The sequence below is a fragment of the Lygodium microphyllum genome, chromosome 27 (genome assembly GCF_053477565.2).
Source record: "Lygodium microphyllum isolate KBCC chromosome 27, Lygodium_microphyllum_v1.1.10, whole genome shotgun sequence".
Lineage (NCBI taxonomy): Eukaryota > Viridiplantae > Streptophyta > Polypodiopsida > Schizaeales > Lygodiaceae > Lygodium > Lygodium microphyllum.
In genome coordinates, this window is record NC_141161.1 from 101668239 (window position 1) to 101689541 (window position 21303).

A 21303-nucleotide genomic window follows, 5' to 3' on the forward strand; every position below is an offset into this window, starting at 1 on the left:
TACGGAATCCATCGTAAAACCTCACAGAATCCACCATGGCACGGAATCCACCGTGTAATATGCCTCTTGGCATCATGCTTTTTATGAAAAAAGTGTTATGGTTTTTCCATTGTTTTGTCTATAGACATAAAAGTAGGTCACCACCTCATGAAATAGCCGATCATGGATATGAATATGGTGCCACTAAGATATGCAGAGGGTGATAACATCATCTATGTTAATTATACATGTGCATTTCTAGCCATTGATGATAATGTGGGTGTAGCATCTTTGCTTTTGCATTGATTAAAACAAAGGTATGATGAGCCATGTTGGTCGGACAACCATCTAGAGAGAAAAGTAATGATGCATTCATGGTTTTGATATAGGAAGGTGATGTTGAGTATACCTATGTAAGTATGGGAATGGAGTATTGAAGACAATACACAAAGGTGAGTTGATGCCCTACTGCAATGGAAACTTGAGGAGCATGACAAATGATTTTTTACGCTGAGAAGTGCTTAAAAATAGCCAAAAAATCCAAATTTTAGGGAAAAAATAGACTTCGTCGAAGGCGGCAACTGCAATCAGTACGAATTTGAGCGACAAAGCCCCAAAAGTGCTTTAAAGACCCACCGAGTGACGGTTGGGGAATTTTCATCATTTTTTCAACTGCCAAATTGGATCTCGGGAGATGCCCCATAGTGGGGAAATTCGAGACGGTCGAGCAAAAATTTTCAGACCTTGATTCAGACACCGGACGTGGAAATGGGGATGCCCGGGAGACCAAGGGCCGAAGGCCAAGTGTAAATGGCTTTAGGAAGGGCCAAAGGGTGTGACCCTTGGCCTAAAAATCTTGATTTTGTTTGGGGGGGGTGCGTTTTCTTCACCGCCTGAAGAAAATTGAACTCCATGGATGGAGGAGGTGACAATTTGATTGAGGGGGGGCTATGGGGCTTCAAAGCAACCCCCCAACTGATTAGATGACTGAGATGCTTGCTTCCTATACTCCCTATCGCCACCTTCAGCCTCTAAAATGGCTACCCAAATGAGGAGGTGAAAAACTAGTCTTTCTCTCTCCTCTCTCTCTCTCTTTCTCCCTTGAAGGGATAGTTCATGCCCATGAAGAAGAATAAAGACCGGTTGAAGGATGCTTGCCCACCGGCATGAACCGGATTGCTCCAAGATTAAGAGGAGGCTGAGAGGAGACGTTCAACATTGAAGATTTGCTGCTGGTCAATCAATTGGCAACCCAGAAAAATTAATCACAAAACCCACAACACGCAAATAAGTGGTATGCCTCATTTTTACAAAGGAAATTTGCTTCTTGTTGATGTTTGATTGTCTAAATGATATGCATATGGAACAAAAAAATTTTGGAGCTTGTTTGCATTATAATTGAGGGATGTGCATTAAAAAATGCAGACTCGTAATGATAAATAGTCGTAATAATTAAATTATGGCCCGAAAGGCATATTTTTAGTATAAAAATGAAGGTTTTATTAGTTTCAGGTGGGAAAAAGAGATGCGCATGGGATAAAATTTTGAGACAAAATATCTTTCAACTTTCATGATCAGTCACTAATCATAAATCAAAAAATAATCTATTTTTATGCAAAAATAAATAGAAAAAATAGCTAAAAATGGGAAAAATAAGATTTTCGTGTTATAAAAATCTAGAAAATTATGATTCATGGTTGTGTCTGTATAACAAAGCTGAGGCATGAAGTTTGGCTTTGTTTATGCGTTATAGTTCATGTTTTTTTCCGTTTTATGCGAAAAATACATACAAAATAATACCCTACACATATGCAACGGAGCATAACCTAAACATTAGAGGGAAAGGGGGAGGTCAAGAGATAAAAAGGGCTGAGAGGGTTTAAATTTATGGAACATTTGATTGTGTATTCCATTTAGAATTGTGATATTTCAGTTTAAGGGGCTAGTAGCACAAGAAATCCATACTAGTCTCCATACATCAAAGCATACGTTTAGTGAAAATCATGAAAGGGTTGTTTTGTCCACATCACAAAATGCTGATTTGATAAATATTGTTTGTGCACGAGGATCATATGCACTATGCATGATGCATGAATGGTATCAGTCCTGGATTGCATAGCAATTGTTTTCCTGGGATATGACTCATACGTTGAGTGGAAAGGAGCCTTTGTTGTAGGTCAGTTGTACACTTTCCTTGGGACTGTTTGTTGGTGAGGATTTATATATTCCTAGATCGTACAAAACAAGAAAAGAGTGGAGTTTTTGGGTTATGTTTTATATGTTGGAGCGACGCATCTTGGGGCCAATCCCCGAGGTGTAGGAGAGTCACAGTGGAGCTGTGGCAATCAACCAAGGGGAGCTTCCCTGATGTTTGGGTGACGAGGCACTATGCCTCCATGTTATGGGATCTTCCTCTGAGGAGAATGGAAGGTAAATATTGGACTACATATAACCTATAAATGCATAATTAAGTCTATCTAGTGTCCATCGGTGTATTACAGACGCTCCTGGCCCGCAAGGCCATGTGGTGGGATTGTTTGTTTTGTGCATGAGGTCCGACTAGTGACGTATCCAGTGCCGGCCCATTTCAGGTCCCATTAGTAGTGCGTTTGTCGAGAATCGCCAACAAGTGGCGGTTCCGAATCTAGGATTTATAGGGACCAAATAGTTGATTTGTGTCCTCTGACAAGAACCGCCAAGACGAAATACAAAAAGTAGAACATGCTGAGAGGGCTAGATGGCAGTTGGAGATTATAAGGCGTTATTTCCCTCAAAGAAGTAGCCCGCTACGCATAAGCGACAATGGTTTTAATAACCTGAGTGTCATAAGTAGCCCTTTGAGTGCAAGTGGAAGTCTTAGCACTTTCCCTCTCCCAGTCAATCAACCCACTTCAAGTGGGGGTGTGGTTTTACCTATACAAACTCCTGTTGTCAATTCGATTGTAGCTATGGCACAACCCATCGCAATTTAGCAGGGACATTGGATTTATTGGCATTAGGAGCATCTTTGCCCATCTTCTATGGGTTAGCAGAAGAAGATGGAGAACTCCATATCAAGGAGTTTCAAACACTCATGTTCAACTATCGAATCCAAGACGAAGGACACCTAATGATGTTCTTCAATATGACATTAAAAGGAAGGGCAGCAGTATGGTATCACAGTCTAGAGGCCGGAACCATAACTAGCACTGACCAATTCTTCACGGCCTTCCATAGAGAGTTTGCTCATGAGAGAGGTGGACAGTATTGGTTGCATATCTTGAATGTAACATGCCAAGAGCCAAATGAGAATGTCTAGGCTTATGCCAAGAAGCTAAAGCAAGTTCTTCGCAAACTTAATACTTATATCCCCATTCCATCGACTGCATAGTTGCAATATTTCCTACATGGATTGGATTTCAATATCCAGGTGCAGCTCAGTAGTGTTGCTTTGGCCGATATTGACACTGTTATTACCCAAGCAGAAGGAGTGGAGGTGACAAACAGACGATCATGGCTATGAGTCGAGTGCCTCTAATGTCCTTGGCGAAGTTAAGGACATGATGAAGCACTACATCGATATGATTTCTAAAAAATATATACAAATAGCTATGGATGTTAATTTTCTTAAGAAGCAGCAAAATTTAACAGGGAGTCAATGCCCTGAAGAGGGTGCCCCCTCAAGATGTAGCTATAAATGGTGTGGTGGCCAACATTTTCCTAGGAATTGTCTGAATGTCAAATGCGATATTTGTGGAAAGTCTGGCCACTTAGCTGCTACCTGTTGGAGTAACGTTAGTTCTCTCCAACAAGGGAGTAAACTGCCAGGTCTAGTTAACCATCGCGCACAAGGGAATAATCTCCAGCAAGATGAGATACCAAGACAAATACTGCAAAGAGGAAAGACTGTTGTAGAGGAGTTGCCTCCTGGCAGTGGATTCAGCCTTATTGAGGCTGTATGTGTCAATGATGCTAAAACTTCTAATCTACGAGCCGTAACAAGAGGTCAGAAGATTAAAGAGGGTGACAATGGAACTGTAAAACCTATTGAGGGAAACCCTAAGCAAGAGCTAGGGGAAAGCAAGTTCTGAATCTTGATATGGAAGGTGGACCTTTAAGGTGTGTTGATAGTAAAGTTAATCTCGAGAAGGATAAAGGATTTCCGAGAAAGAAGGCAAAAGTTTAAAAAGAGGCACTAAAGCCGGTCCAAAGACTAAAGGAGAGAATGGTTTGTGGCGAGAAGATAACTTTGGCTAACTACCATGACTTTGACCTAGCAAGTTCTCTTTGCGAAGTTAAACTAGATGTGAACCTCTTGCAACTGATTAAACTTTCTCCAGGAGTATGCAAGGAATTCAAGAAAATCTTGTGTATTGGGTATATTATAGAACCTTTGGGCATAGCACGAGTGGGGGATGATTGGTTCGATCATGCTGAAAAGCATTGCCCTAGGGTTCCAACATACGTGGATGGAATATTAGTAGAGCATGCTATCGTGGACACTGGATCCTCCATAAATATCATGAGTTCAGACTTGATGGAGAGGCTAGGCCTCAAAATTCAAAAAGATAGGCATCCACCTTATGGTACGAGCCTCGGCAAATAAATATAGTTTTACGAAATCTACCGAAAAACCTCACAGAATCCACCATGGAATAAAAACCTCACGAAATCCACCGTGGAATATGCCTCATGGCATCAAGTTGCTTGATGAGTGGGGTATCAAGAATCGCGTGATGGGGGGGCTTGCTTGAGTTGCTGCGCCAAACACACATTGTATACACAAGAGGAAGCTCACTCAAGAACACAAGAAGAGAGATGGAGGCCAAAACATTTTCTTGTTGATTTCTCCTTCTTCTTCCATACGCTATACAATGTACACAAAGTATAGATAAGATACAACATAAAGGAAAGTGGCCTTCTAAGTCAAACAATGCATAATCGACTACACTAATTGACTGGCGCTATATCTTTGCCAGCTGTAAGTAGGTGTAACAAACTAAATATAATAAGTGATAAGTCAGTGGTCATGTGAGTATCATAATGATAACCAACATGCTAAGTGTAGACGTGCGGACTCATCTAGCCAGGCGGTCCCTCATCAATGTCCGCACGTGTTGAGCTTTCCATCTCAACAATCCCCCTCAAGCTCAACTCTATCTCTGCAACTCCAAGTAAGCTTCAAAACTTTCGAAGATTCTCTACACCCAATGCCTTTGTGAAAATGTCAGCTATTTGATCCTGTGTGCTGACATATACCAAGTCAATCTCTCCTGCAAGTACCTTCTCTCTCACAAAGTGGTAGTGCACCTCAATGTGTTTTGTCCTAGCATGGAACATGGATTCCTAGCTAACTGTATGCTGCTCATGTTGTCACGATGAATGACAACTAGACCATATCCTTGCACGTCCAAATCACCTAATAAATTTTGCAACCATACCACCTCACATGCTGCCATAGCAATAGCCCAATCTGCATCTATGTATCCAAAGACCTATACGTCCTTACTTGCCTCATAAAAAATTCCATAATGTAAAGTGGACTTCACATACCTCAATATACGTCTAACTGCATCCAAATGAGGCTTTCTAGGCATCTGCATAAACTGACTAACAAGGCTAATAGCATAGCTCAAGTCTAGTCTTGTGATAGTCATGTAAATCAAACTCCCTACTATCCTCCTGAACATAGTAGGGTCTTCTATCTCATCCCCAACATTGGCACTCAACTTCACATTTTGCTCCAATGGTACTGAAAGAGACTTATATGTTGTCATACCATACTTGGATAACATATCCAAGCCATACTGCCTTTGGGATAGCCATATACCATCATCACATCTGATCACCTCAATACTAAGAAAGTATCTCAGCTCACCCAAATCTTTCATCTCAAACTTTTTCTCAAGAAGTCCTTAACTTTAGCAATACCATTGTCACTGTCACCTGTAATAATCAAGTCATCCACATAGATGACTATGATGACCAAACCTGCATCTCCCTTTCTCACATAAAGTGAGTGATCAGCATCAGAAATACAAAATCCAATATTAACAAGATACTCTCAATCTTGTCAGACCATGCTCTAGGTGCTTGCTTCAGCCCATAGAGTTCCTTCTTTAACCTGCACACATATGTGGGATGCTCTAAATCCTCATAACCTGCTGGCTGCTCCATATATACTTCTTCTTGTAATTCACCATGCAAGAAAGCATTCTCAACATCCATTTGCTGCAAACTCCAACCTTTGGCTGCTACCAAGGCAATCACACACCTAACAATTGCCATCCTAGCAACTGGATTGAATGTCTCTTCATAATCTATGCCATATGTTTGAGCATAGCCTTTTGCAACCAGCCTAGCCTTATATCTGTTAACTGAACCATCTGCATTATACTTGACTTTGTAAACCCACTTACAGCCAATAGCTTTCTTACCCACCCTTAGGTAAGGGTACCAAATCCCAAGTCTTATTGGCTTCTAATGCAGCCATCTCCTCATCCATTGATGCATCCCAATGAGCATGACCAACAACATCCTCAAAACAAGTGGGCTCAACATCCTCAACTAGTTTCACCATATAAGCATAATGATAAGATGCATAACCTTCAAAACCAAATCTTTTAACAGGGTATTTGACCCTACTAGATCTGCGTACCATCGAATCACTCAATGGAGCCTTTACATTACTATGAGCTCTTTGTACACCTGGTATCCTAACTGAAGGAATACCAAGCTCATCATCCAAACTCTCCGAACCACTAGAATCTCCATCAAATCCCAAATGACTAGTAGATGCATCATTACCATCCAGCGCTTTCTTCTTTCCTTTGTGCTTCCCTGCAACACTTATAGATCCACCTAAAGATGTGGGGCTACTCCTTAGTCTCCCAGACCAAGGGCTCACTATAGGTATAGTACCAGATGATGTTTCTAGTCCACTAAGACTCTGTGATTCTTGTTTTTCTTTTTGCACATAGCTGTCTTGATCATTATCATCATCTAATACATCACCAAAAAGTGCATACTAGCTGCCCATCTCATCAAAGATAACGTCCCTACTCACTCTGAACTCACATATGACAGGGTTATAACAACGATACAATTTCTGCTCTAAAGAGTATCCAATAAAAATACATTTTTCTGCCTTTGGATCAAGCTTCTTCCGTAGCTTATCTGGCACATGAACATATGCAACGCATCCAAATACCTTCAAGTGCGATACATTGGGCTTCTTGCCAGTAAAGCATTCTTCAGGAGTCATCCCATGAACTGCAGCTGTGGGAGTTCTGTTCATAATGTAGACAGTAATATGGACAGCCTCAGACAAAAAATGTTTGGGCATATTCTTTTCAGCCACCATTAATGCCCGTGTGACTTTTGCAATATGCCTATTTTTTCTTTCTATAACCCCATTTTGCTATGGGGTATACCTACAAGTAAATTGCCTCTTTATCCCATGAGTCCTCGAGAAGCCACTAAACTCATTGGACAGGTACTCTCCCCCTCTATTTGATCTCAAGCACTTCACTTTTAAGCTTGTTTCTGTTTCAATAGCTGCCTTAAAAGATTTGAAGTGCTCAAACACATCACTCTTGTCCTTCATGAAGTGTACCTATAACTTCCTTGAACAGTCATCAATAAATGTGGCAAAGTATTTGCTACCACCAAGAGATATATTTTGTGTAGGCCCCCAAACATCTGTACGCACTACATCAATTATTTTTCTACTCACTTCTCTGTCATGCGAGAAGGGTTGTCTTGCCTGCTTACCAAATTGGCATGCTTCATAGTCTTTATGCAATTCTGCAACTCTAAAAGAAGACAACCCTATAACTAATCCTCTGGACTGCATTAATTTCAGCCTTTGTACATTTGCATGTCCAATACGTTTATGCCATATTTCAATATCTGCAACTACTCCTTTTCCTTTAGCATCCATTGCAGGAATTCCAGCATCTAAAGTGAACATTCGGCCAACTCTACTTAGTTTTGTGACCAACCTGTACTTATCATTAAAGTCTTCTACAAAATAACCTTTTGCATTGAATCAAACCTGCAACCCCTGCTCTATCATTTGGCCAATAGACACTAGATTCTTTGTGATTGATGGCACATGTAATACATCAGTCAAACTCTTTGTCTAGCCATCATACAAGGACAAGGGAACCTTTCCAATGTGTGAAATTGGGTGGCATGAATCATCACCCATCTGCTCATAGCATGGATTTTGTAAGTCCTGCATCTCTCCAAACCATTCAACATGACTGATCATATGATTAGATGCACCTGAATCGACATACCATACATCATCATGTGTCCCCTTTCCTGTAACTGCATTCATCATATGATGTATAACAAACAGACGCTCATTTTTATCTTCATTCTGTCATGAAGACGATGCATAGTTTTCTTGCTGCAATTTACCACTATGGATATCATCCTTCTTAGCATAGCAATGGGCTGCAATATGGCATGTTTTGCCACAATAATGGCAAACAATAGCATAATTTCCAGAATCTCTATTATGTCATCCACCTCTTCCTCTAGAGCTCCCCCTGCCTCTAAAGTTTCCTCGGCCTCCTGAAACCTGCATTTCACCAAATTGCTGATTGAACCTATTTTGCTGGTTATCGCCAGTACATCCCATACCATGGCCTCTCAAGAGGATTTAGCACGTCCCCTTCCTGAACTTGAGTAAAATGCTTGAACCTATTCACCATTTTTTTCAGATGAGTCACCCTGCATATTGATCTCTTCGGTAATCATGAGAGATATCAATTCATCAAAATTTGGAAATGGCTTCCATACATATACTGAAGTAACAAATGATTTCCATGCCTTCTCATTGTTAAGGCCACTCAAAGTGGATGAAACCAAATCATCATCATTTGGCATTGCATCAATTGCTGCTAAAGCGTTTGCAATGCTCCTCACCTTCAACACATACTCATTGACAGACATTTTTCCTTTCTTCAAGGCATTTAACTCTTGCTTGAGTTGAATCTTTCGTGCCTTTGTATTTACTGAAAACATGTTCTCAAAATTTGTCCAAGCTGCATGTGAAGTTTTTGCATTCCTGATATGTCCCAACATCGTATTATCAATGACTGCAGATAACCAATACATCACTTTTTTGTCTTTCGCATTCCATTCTTTCCATGCTTTTAATTCATCTACAATTAGAGGGATACCCTGCTCTGGCTCCTTTTCTTCACCTGAAACAAACTCATAAAGGCCCTTTTCAATGAAGAAGTTTGTCACACGAAACTTCCATGAAGGGTAGTTCTTGTTGAGCTTCTCAATAATGGGATTTCCATTGTTCTTTGCCATTATCACAAACAAGGATACAACACAGCAAGCTAGTCTTCTGCAATCTTTTACAACACGTGCACAACAATACACCAAGCAACCTTTTTCACTGATTGCTCAATAGTACATGTAATCTGCAACTTGTTTGCAGATAAACCTTATGTTTTCTTCTTGCAAACACCTCAAAAATTACAGATTCAAAATCTGCAACCTGTGCACCCACTTTCAGTCAATATAGCCAAAATCACAGTGTACCTTGAAACTGCTATTCGCAACCTTGCGGCTCTAAACGGGGCCTGAAACGGCCTTAGACGCCCAAAATAACTACGGTTTAAGCCGAAAGGGCTATATTTGCATAATATACAGTGCTCTGCTTGCACACCAAATCTCACAACAATTAGAGATTTTCGCTCTACCCTGCTTCCGCTACCTCCACAGGCACTATCCAAGAGAGAGAGTGGAAGAATGGGAGAGCTTCTTACTCGTTGCTTGCTTACTCAAACCTTGCTTCTTCTCCTTCACTTCAACCTTCAAAATCAGCCTCTCTCAGTGGTGCTGCTCTGATACCATGTCAAGAATCACGTGGTGGGGGGATTTTCTTGAGCTGCTGCGCCAAACACACACTGTATACACAAGAGGAAGCTCACTCAAGAACACAAGAAGAGAGATGGAGGCCAAAACGTTTTCTTGTTGATTTCTCATTCTTCTTCCACACACTATACAATGTACACAAAGTATAGATAAGATACAACATAAAGGAAAGTGGCCTTCTAAGTCAAACAATGTATAATCGACTGGCGCTATATCTTTGCCAACTGTAGGTAGGTGTAACAAACTAAATATAATAAGTGATAAGTCAGTGGTCATGTGAGTATCATAATGACCACCAACGTGCTAAGTGTAGATGTGTGAACTCATCTAGCCAGGCGGTCCATCATCAATGTCCGCATGTTTTGAGCTTGCCATCTTAACATGGGGAGGGTAGGGTGATACTAGGAATACCCAAAGAAGCCTTTAAACAAGCTGAAGCAGGATTTGAAGTAAGCTATACTTCAATATGAAGCTATAACTATGGCTGCTCCTGAAGAATGAATTGCTGAGTTGAATGAACTCACTAAAATGAGCTCAACATAAGCTTATGAATACCTTAACCAAGCCCCAATAGGGCTTTATGAATGCCCAAGCAAGAAGTGATTGATACAAACCTCAAGGAATGGAGCTATGGCTGCCAATGGTTAAACCTTGTTGTAGGTAACTCAAACGGAAGCTAAAACAATATCGAGATTGGGCCCGAGCTTTGGGGAAAGATAGCTCTGATACTAGTTGAAGGGAGAGCGAGCCTTGAAGTGGAAGCATGGAATAGAAGCAAGAGCTATAGTGGAAGGAGCAAGAGCAAGAGCAAGAGCAAGAGCAAGAGCAAGCGAGAGAGAGAGAGAGAGAGAGAGAGAGAGAGAGAGAGAGAGAGAGAGAGAGAGAGAGAGAGAGAGAGAGAGAGAGAGAGAGAGCTATAGTGGAAGGAGAGAGAGAGAGCTATAGTGGAAGGAGCAAGAGAGAGAGAGAGAGAGAGAGAGAGAGAGAGAGAGAGAGAGAGAGAGAGAGAGAAGAGATTTGGAAACTCCAACAATCACCATGTTAGGGCATGAATTCCATCGTCTATTTAGTACTATTTCATACCTTAGTACTTATATGCATGTAAGCTTTTGGGATCATCATGTGTAAATTGACTTTAGCTTTCATATGATGTTTCACCAAAAACTCAAGTGCAAGCCCAAAAAATGTCAAGAAAATGTATTTGATCAGATGATATATGATCAGGAATGATATATTCTTCAAGATAATTACTGCAAGAACATGCTGCACAAGTGCAAGATTCTAATGGCATTGAAGATGTATAAGGTGCCTTTTATAGGCAGCATTTATGCCGTCAAACAATTATCCACATTTGTCAAATCCCATTTTAACAAGAAGCAGGTCCCGCAAATTAAGGGAAGCACTAGCAAGACAACATCAGCAAGTTGCACGGCTGAATGATAGAGGAGAAGTAGGAAGATTAGGCAAGCTAGATGAAGATCAGTTTACAGATGCTAGGTAGAATTCTTTAGTGGTGGGTACTTCTGTAGGTACCTCGATAGCATATCATTCCCCTACCACCTCAACAAAATCTCCTTCAATCTCTCCAAGCATACCAAGTTTGTTAGACAATGAGGAAACTATACTACCGCTTGAACATCAGGATATTCCTCTTAGACAGGCACTTGAAAGGTTACAATGTCTTGTGCTGGGGAGGACATTTTTGTTTGCACAGTACAAGAATCCCATATCAGAAATCTCTGAATTTAATCCTTTACCACCTTAGAGAAAGCCCAAAAAGTAAAACATAATGAGCCCAAATCAATTTGTCAGCCCAAAGGTCCAAGCATCTAAGTTTTCAAGGAAAAAGAAGGAAAACCCTGACTGCCATGTGGCTCAATTTGAGACAAGCTGGACAACAAGTGGTGGATTCAACCAGATGTCTGGAGATCAAGTCAAAAAGTAGTAGTTTATTGCTTACCTTGTAAGAAAAAGTCATATACTGATTTGCCAATTATGGTATTGCAGTATTCAATACATATGATGCCTTAAAGACAACATTCTTAGGCAAGATCTGTAAGGACAAAACTCTAAGAGACATTTTAAGGAAGATCAAGAAGATCAAACAAAAGAATATGTTGGTGAAGGATTATGCCTAGAAGTTAAAGAACCTGTTGAACAAGTTGGATGTTGGTGATGTATCATCAGTAGAGATGTAGATCACTTATTTTATGAAGGGCTTGAGGGGTAAAATTAGGAATCCCATTGCCAATGTGGAGATGGATCAGAATGATACATTGGATACATTGATTAGGGTTGTTATGAGGGTAGAAAGGAGGCTTGGTACCTCCCAATCAAAGACCCATAAGGATGACAACTCCTCAAATTCAGATTCTAATGCAGGTTCCGATTCAAAATCAAAAAGTGATAGTGATGATGAGGATAGTGAATATAGTTTAGAATCAGAGGATGATATCAGTGACTTTGATGATGATGAGACTAGCAGCAAGAAGCATAGGAAGAAAAAGAAGAAATCAGGATCAACCAAGACTAAGAAGAAGAAATTGAAGGATAAACATAAGAAAAAGGCAAAGGAGAGAAAATTGGATAAGAAGATTAAACAAAAGCTGAAGGATTTAGGTCTTTCTGACACGAAGAGGAAAGAAAAGTACTGTGAGATATGCCAATGAAATGGCCATGAAACTAGGACTTGTTGGTAAAATCCTAATGTTAGGATGGCACAAAAAATGCCAGTGATACAGTCTAGGCCAAGACCTATACAACAAGCTATAGCTAATTAGGTGTTATTACTAATACAATGCCTTAAAGACCCTTGAGGGGACCTAGAAGAATGTATGCAAGATAGAGCCTTGGGGAAATTTTTAGACACAGGAGCAAACCACTCAAACGAGAGCATTCCACTATTGCGGTGGTTAAGAGAACTTTGTCGAACCAAACTATGAACTTTGGGCAAGGCATAGGACTAAGTGAGGAATGCTAATTAGCAAGGTCCCACAATGATGGATGACTTGTAGGAGCATCTCATCCACAACATCTAGCTGTCCCACTTGCAGCAATCTTCATAGAGTTACCCAATCAAGATGAGAAAAGGCAAGTTCATGAAGGTACAAGTGTTGCTGACTATAGGCAAATTCAGAAAGAGAAGGTTCAAGAAAGGGCAAAGGAGGTGTCAAGTAACACTAATGATGTAAGTATGCATGTTCATTGTGATTGTTCTAATTGTATTGCATTAGAGGATTGTCAAGAGGAAGTAATGGTATTAGCGATTACAAGGATTGGCAAGAATAGGAGAAAGCTAGGAAAAAGGCAACTAAACATGTTAAGAAGCTACAAAAAATGATAGGAAAAGCAGTACTTGAAGAGCTTGATGATCAGGAGGGTCGAGGTACCCTGGATCTTGATCAGGAGGATCAGTATCCTGAAGCTCAGAAAGCAATAAATTTTTAGGAAGGAGGTTTAGAAGAGCTATTTCAAGCTCTAGCAAATGCTCTCTACAATTAACCATGGAGTAGATCTTAGATTTAATACCAAGATTCAAGGGAAAGTTGCTTCTAAAGACCATGCAAAAGCAACATGAAGTTCTTGAATGTACAACAGTAGTCCTAAAAGCCCACAGTGTAGAATCTAGCTTAGCATTCCAATCTTTCCTATTGTCCTCAACTATTTTCTTCAAGATGCGGAGTAAGATCTTGTTGGAACTCTATGCTTGACCATTAGCTTGAGGATGGTAGGGGGTAGACTTCTTATGTGGGATCATGTGCCTGACAGTCAACTCCTAAATAACTTGATTCAAAAAATGCTTTCCTCGATCACTGACCAACTCTATAGGGTATCCAAACCTGGTCATAATGTTAGACTATAGAAATTTGGCCACACTAATTGCTTGTTATCCTTCAGGGCTTGAGTCTCCACCCACTTTGTAACATAATGAATGTAAAGCAAAATATTTTGATTGGCCATCCTCTTTGCACCAGTTGGCTTAATGGGTCCAACAAAATCAATCCCCCTCTTCTGAAACGGCTCAAGTGGTAGTACAAGATGATCCTACATCCTGTCCTCTATCAAGAGGTTGACCTTCCTTCAAGCATTACAAACACTCTTTAACATATTGATGAGCATCCCTTAAGACAGTAGGTCACCATAGACCTGTCGGCAATATTTTCCAACCTATAATCTCTCCTAAAAAATGACCATCTAATAGTTTGGCATGAGGTTCATGAAGCATTACTGGCTGCTCATATTCAAGCACACACCTTCTTAATACATTATCAACTCCTCTCTTGTACAGTGTGTTCATAGTAACTTGAAATGCTCTGCTCTTCAGTGCCAATCTTCTTCTTTGATCTTCTGTAAGATGTGCATGCATAACCCCTTCATGTAGGAAATGCAACAACTAATCATAGTATGAATCAAGGTCTATTACCTAAACCTCAAAGAGTTTAGCATCCAAAAGTTGATCAAGAACTCCTGCTTCCACATCATCATTCTCCAACCTGCTCAGATAATCAACTATGGCATGCTCTTTTCCTAGAGTATGGATAACCTTGAAGTCAACTATTGTAACAACAACATCCATCTTTGCCACTCTACTTGTCAACTAAGGTTTATTGATCAGGAAGAAGAGTGCTTGATGATCCACATGGAATATCACATGATTGCTTAGTAAATAATGCCAGAATTTCTACATCGAATAAACCATTCCAAGTGCTTCTCTTTCAGCATACTGAATAATTAATTCTTTTCAGTAGCACTCTATCTCCTACTTGCATAATAAATTGGTCTATACTAACTGGGTACCTTATCTTACATAAGTACAGCTCCCACAACTAGGTCAGAAGCATCAACAAAGACATGGACAGGTAAATCCCTTGTTGGAGGTTGCAGTATTGGAGCTACAACTAACATCTTCTTGAGAATATTGAAGGCTCTCTCCTGATCTTCCCTCCAAATAAACTACATCCCTTTCTTAGTTAAAGTTGTAAGAGGAGAACAAATATGTGATAGGTACGTTAAATACCTGCTATGCCACTTCATTTGCCCCACAAACCTCATAACTTGTTCATGGCTGTGCTCACATATGCTCCCCACTTAGTGATGAAGGATGTCTTATCCATATCTTTCGGATGTGTCCTAATTTGATTGTATCCTAAAAACCAATTCAGAAAATTGTACATTTCATGGCTTGCCATATCATCAAGGAGAGAGTTGGTAAAAGGAATCAAGAATGGATCAGTAATGCTAACTACATTTAATTTCCTATAATCCACACAAACTCTGATTTTTCCATTTTTCTTGGGCACCACCACTATAGGGGATAACCAACACACTTCATTAACCAGTTTGATGAACCCAACCCTCAAAAGCTAGTCAATTTTTTTTTGACCTGTTTGGCACATTTAGGTTTCATTCTATACCTTTTTTGAATTATTGGATTAGCATCTTTCTTTAAATTTATCTTGTGCTAACACACAACCAGATTAAATTCTTTCATGTTTGTATAATCCCAAGCAAAAATATCCTAAAATTTTTGCACAACTCGACAAGATCTTGCTTGAAAATTTCTTCCACAAAAATACTGACCTTTATGGGTTTGGTCTCCCCTTCCATATTCAAATTAACCTCCTGAACCTCATATTCAAATACCCTTGTAGATCTTCTCATTGTGTGCTCATATCTTAGCTCAGCTTGAATAATGGCTTTTTGTCCTTCAACATCCAATACATCAGAATTGTCCATAGAATTATCCACACCAGCTTGCTGCTTTCTAGGTACTTCTGCTGAAGAAACTTCAGGATGACCAATTCCTTGGTCCTGAACCATTTTATACTACTCATTCCCTAACCTCTCCTGAAATTCAAGCTACTCTTGACCTTTAGAAAGCCTTTAGGATGCTTTCCTAATTGGTTTTGGACTGAGTTTGAATAGCTTGGTGTTCCATAATTTCATTTCCTGCACTCATAGGAGGATCCTGATACTCCTCAATAATATTATCAACATCTATTTCAAAGATTGGAACCATAAAAGGATTTTCCTGAAGAAATAATTCCTCCTCCTCATCTTCCACTTCATCTGCAAGTTAGTGTGGCTTGTCAAGGGTTGCAAGGCCTCTGGCAAGGCATAACTGTGTTCTCTGAGTTACTCTTCATCATAGTTAGTTTTCATGTTTTCAGATAGTTAGTTGCATGCTTGTGGGTTTGAGACTTGACTATCCCAATCATCCACCAGGCTATGCCAGGTGTTAGGGCTTGAATTCCATCATCTATTTAGTACTATTTCATACCTTAGTACTTGTATGTATGTAAGATTTTGGGATCAACATGTGTAAAGTGACTTTAGCTTTCATATGATGTTTCACTTGAAAGTCAGGCACAGGTCCAAAAACGCCAAGAAGTTGTATTCGATCAAATGTTGTATGATCAGGAATGATATATTCTTCATGATAGTGCCACAAGATGGTCGTTGATATTGACCCTACTTATCCGTGTCTATTTCATGAATATCCATATTGCCTACTTTGAGTTATGTGATTAGGAGTAGTTGTGATGGCTGTAAACTGCCATTTATCTTTTAGGAGAATGGTGTCACATGAATAATCATAATATGTATTTCTTGTTTGTGTAGTGTTCCTAAATATTAAATGATGATAATTGATGTAGATGGATTTGGAAAGTTAGTTATTGTTGTAGGATTGCTTTCAAGCAGATTTATGTATCTTGTATTCTTGTTGTGGTCTTGAGAGGCCATAACACACCATGTGTGACCGACCTTTCCTTTATTCAAATGTCATTGAAAGAATAAAGAATGAGGTGACAATGATGGACGTCCGCCAGCTATAGTGTATAGTTGTGCAGATAACTAATACATAGTACGTGTATTGTCAGTATAACTAATACACTGTACGGGTATTGTCAATGTACGTGTGCAGATAACTAATACATGGGCGGTTAGGCACATGCGCCTTTACCCCCAACACATCACCAAGTTGAGCTACAAGTATGTAATTGTAGGTCTCTCATGAGTGTCTTCCTTGGGTGTTTGTGGAGTTTGTGAGTTTATAGGTTTGAAGGCAATCTTGTTTGCAAAGTCAGCTGCATGGTGTGTTGCTTTGTGGCTCGCACAAATAGGCAGTAGCCAAGAGTAGACACCCTATTATGAGGGTGATTAGAGCTTTGGTTTTGCTCTTGCTCATGGTGCTTGAAGATAACGCTATGTTTTGTGGAGGTGTGGAGAGTTGGAGTTGTAGACTAGAATTATGTGTCCTTTTTGCAGGCTTTTCTTGCAACATGCAAATCGGTTCAATAATGCCAATCTTGGTCATGGCAGATTAATAATTCCCCCTTTTTTTGAAGGTGGTTTTCCTTGGTTTGTAGTTTGAATTGAATGCTCACACCACCAAGAAGGAAATGACATGGAACCAAGGTAGTTGTCATATTATTGCCCCTTACCTTGTATATTATATTTTCTTGAGACCTTTAGCTTATAGTCTAGGATGTTGTTAAGACAAGTTTGGAGGTGTTGTTTGATGCCCAAAATGGCCATGATACTCAAAAGGTGGCCACCAACTCTAGACACCAAAATGGTCAAAAGAACAATGAGGAGCTTCGCACAAGCCCAACTTTCTCATTTGTCACAAATCTAGAAACTCAGTCCAACATTCACAAACAATGCCTTGTTGTGGCTTTGGTTTTTAGAGGAATGCAAACTTTTTTATGCAGAGAGGGCACAATTTGGCGTTTCTCTGCGATCCCCCTAGATAGCAATGGTGGTGGCGGCGGTGGTAGCAATGACGGTGGTAAGAGGGTTGATGGCATGCACTTGTATGTAAAGTACGGTTATATGTAGGGTAAAGGGCCAATAGAATGTCATCTAAAAATCATTCATTATATATATTTTTTCAAGTGAGTTACATAAATGTTTTTGAATAGTCTAGCTCCATATATCATATGGAGCTCACAAAAAAAACTTAGGAACATTTTGATGTTTTGATCAAATAGAAGGGTTCATGAAAGAGTGACAATGAAAAGCCAATAGAGTGATACTCAAGGATACATTGTTTTAAAGTCTTACAAAGTTCAAAATAAATTTTTTAAAATATAGTTCAATTGTTTAACTCACATTAAATTTATAGGTACTATTAAAAAAATCATATCAAGTGACTAAAAATATGTATTTTTTTGTAAAATTGTCACTCAATTACGATGGGATGGGGTATGTTTTGTTTTTGCAGGGCATCACTTTATTTCTCTTGACCCTAAAAGGTGACAAGTGGCAAAATGGAGCTGCATAAAGGCAGACACGTGGTCCTATCCACTTTGAGGCTGCGGAACTGTTGGACCCTCAGTTCTGAGAGTGTGTGTGTGTGTCTCTCTCTACCGAGATAGCGAAGAAGTAGCCACGATGTTCTCGCTGCAGCAGCCATGGTCGTCGTCCCCTCTTTCTCACAGTCGGTGGCTGCTGCTGCCACCTTCGCAAGCCAAACCTTCCCTCCTCCTATGGCCATCCCCGCTTCCATACCCCCGTCCTCCCCGGACTTTGTCTCAGTATCGCCGCTTCGAGCACAACAAAAACATGCCTTCCTCTTCCTCTTCTTCTTCTTCTTCACCTTCTCTTCCTTCCTTCTCTTCTCTTTGGACGGCCCCTCGCCATCGCTACTCGGCGATCACAGCTCGCGCGTCTGTTGAAGGCGGGGCTGACAGCCCCCAGAGTGGGGAAGACATCGACGAATCGTTCAATTGGACTTCTACTTTCCTTGCGTAAGTTTTCTCATTTAGATCCCTAAATGCTCTGACGAAGTTTGATTTGCAGATTGCACGCAATTATCTGATGATATGCTGGTTTATGAACATGGTAGCTGCGTGCTATTAACCGTGAATATGCCAAATCTGATCATATCCTGATGAACACAGTAACTGCTGCCATTACCTGCAAATATATCATATCTGAAGGCCATTCATTAATCAAGTATCAATCGCCTGGATTGTACAGGAAGTTTTGGCCATTTTTATTCGTTCGGAATGCCAATTTTGAAGCCCATTCATCAACCCAGTGTCACATGAGGCCACCCTCTTTGCATTGTGGAAAGTATATGTTATTCCCATGGAGTAGTCTTAATATCATGGTAGAACAAGGAAGGTTTAATTATTTTGCCTCATAGGAATCTCCGTATAGTGGTGTGGACATCATGAGCTCATGCAAAGGAGCCAGTCCATACATAGCCTGTTGTAGTGTGAACAGTGGCTTTTGGTGTTGCGGCTTCGTTGCGGAAGCTTAGGATGTTATTGGACTTCAAAAAAGACAGTTCCATATATGGGTCCCCTATGATCCCCATCCTCCATTTAAAAGGGCTAAATATGTGGTAGCTCCCTTGCAGAAGCTCATGATGTTGCCAAAGTTCTTGAAATTTGAGAGATAAAGTTTCATACGTGGGGAGTCTAAAACTTCTTGTGATATAAAGTTTACAGCTTTTGACCACATTTGCATCTATTTGAATTTTGAAGTAACATTGCTCAATGCTCATACCCTTCTCACACGATCTGTCACCTGTATAAGGTTCAAGATTCTAAGCATTGCAACTGCAGGTATTGTGCCTTTTTCGTATCCAGATGGGTATTTGCGTGTGGTCTGCCAGGTGCCATACCATGGCCATTGTCTGTCCTATTCTGATTGCCCGTCATATCAGACTTCAGTATATCTGATCAGATTCGAGTGCTCATATTTTGTTTTTCTGGATGTTTCTTGTCTGTCCTACAAAGCTTTTATGCATTGTGCGCCATTTTGTCCATTTCAGTCAATTGTATTGTCATATAAAGATACAGAAGCAGGTTGTTACAGTTATGCAAACATAGGATCTGACTATGCATGTCCTTCCAGGTTTCTTTTCCCAGCCCTCGGTGGGGCTTTATTTGGATATGACATTGGAGCGACATCTGGTGCTTTGATATCATTGACGGTAGATCTATCCTCAATAACGCCTTTGGATACATATGAACTTCAGTATCTAAACCCAAACAGCCCTTTTCCCCACTTTACCACACTTGGATACATATGAACTGCGGTATCTAAACCCAAACAGCCCCCTTCCCCACTTTACCACCACCAAATACACGCATGTTTTCCTTGCAAAAGCACTACTACGTTTACATAAAGAAGAATGCGATGGAAAAACAAAACCAAACTGGAGTTGACTTATCACTTCACTTTTTTAAAGCATTGCTGCTCATTTTGTGTACCCTACTGTGACAGTCTCCAGAGCTGAGTGGGGTTGATTGGTATCGTTTAACTTCTCTTGAGACAGGGCTTGTGGTAAGTTTCACTTAGTTTCTTTCTTGAATCTCTCTGAAATATTCATATTTCCATGTCTTGTGAGCTTATAGTTCATGTACTACACTTGTGGATGTCACAGGTAAGCGGATCACTGTATGGGGCACTAGTTGGTTCGGTTCTGGCCTTCAAAGTTTCAGATGATTTAGGTTACCTTTTAAGGCCTCTTAACTGCATGTTCTACATGTATACACTTCCATTTTCTGTCGCATCTGGTCCACCGTTAATTGTTTTTTCTGTGAATCTTCCATAGGGCGGCGAAAGGAGTTAATAACTGCTGCATCATTGTACATCGTGGGAGCTCTGTCAACTTTCTTTGCACCTACTCTGACTGTCCTTTTAGTTGGACGACTGGTTTACGGACTTGGGATTGGTTTGGTACCTTCTCTGTCTAGATGTCCTCTTCAGTGGGAAAAGAGCTGCCATGGTGCCTTCTTGATTCTGTTTGTCCCAACAGGCAATGCATGGAGCTCCGTTGTACATTGCTGAAACCTGCCCTTCTCAAATTCGTGGGACTCTGGTTTCACTGAAGGAAGCATTTATAGTTCTGGGGATACTTGTAAGTTAGAAAGAGCAGAATGTAGTAGCTAAAGCTTTTTGGATCAAGGCTATAATATTATCTCTGGTTGATTAGTTTGGCTATCTGATAGGAAACCTGGAGATAGATCAAGTAGGCGGATGGCGTTTCATGTATGGAGTTGCAGGACCTGTGGGTTTGATAATGGCTGTTGGCATGTGGTGGCTGCCAGATTCTCCACGTTGGCTTTTGCTTCGTGCAGTTCAAGGAAAATCAAACATTCTAACAGCAAAGGAAAATGCAGTGCAAGCTTTGCGAAGGCTCAGAAGTAGCCAACTGAGCATTGAAGTTGCTGAGGCAGTGGTGGATAAGTCATTAAGTTCTATGAAGTCATTGGGGGATGAAGGACAGGAACCTGCTTTTTCAGAGGTATTTCAAGGTGGCAGTTTGAAGGCCCTTACAATTGGGGCAGGCCTTGTTTTGTTCCAGCAGGTCTGTATTTGAGCACATTGATGCAAATGCAAATACAAGGAGCTAGTACTTACTCAAAGGATGTTATTGCTTATGATTAATGAGTTTTGCTCCCCACTCCTCCCCCCACCCTC

The 21303-nt window shown here is 40.4% G+C and overlaps 1 protein-coding gene across 1 annotated transcript in view; it reads left to right on the forward strand.

Moving 5' to 3' along the window:
- Positions 1–18181: 18181 nt before the first annotated feature.
- LOC148012661 (D-xylose-proton symporter-like 2) overlaps positions 18182–21303 on the forward strand; it is an 84044-nt gene continuing 80922 nt past the window's right edge. The window contains exons 1-7 of the mRNA XM_087668697.1: positions 18182–18614; positions 19732–19810; positions 20104–20163; positions 20264–20330; positions 20435–20559; positions 20639–20740; positions 20816–21190. Of these exons, the coding sequence (XP_087524823.1) occupies positions 18259–18614; positions 19732–19810; positions 20104–20163; positions 20264–20330; positions 20435–20559; positions 20639–20740; positions 20816–21190 (1164 nt within the window). The 5' untranslated portion in view covers positions 18182–18258. The remainder of the gene's footprint in view (positions 18615–19731; positions 19811–20103; positions 20164–20263; positions 20331–20434; positions 20560–20638; positions 20741–20815; positions 21191–21303) is intronic.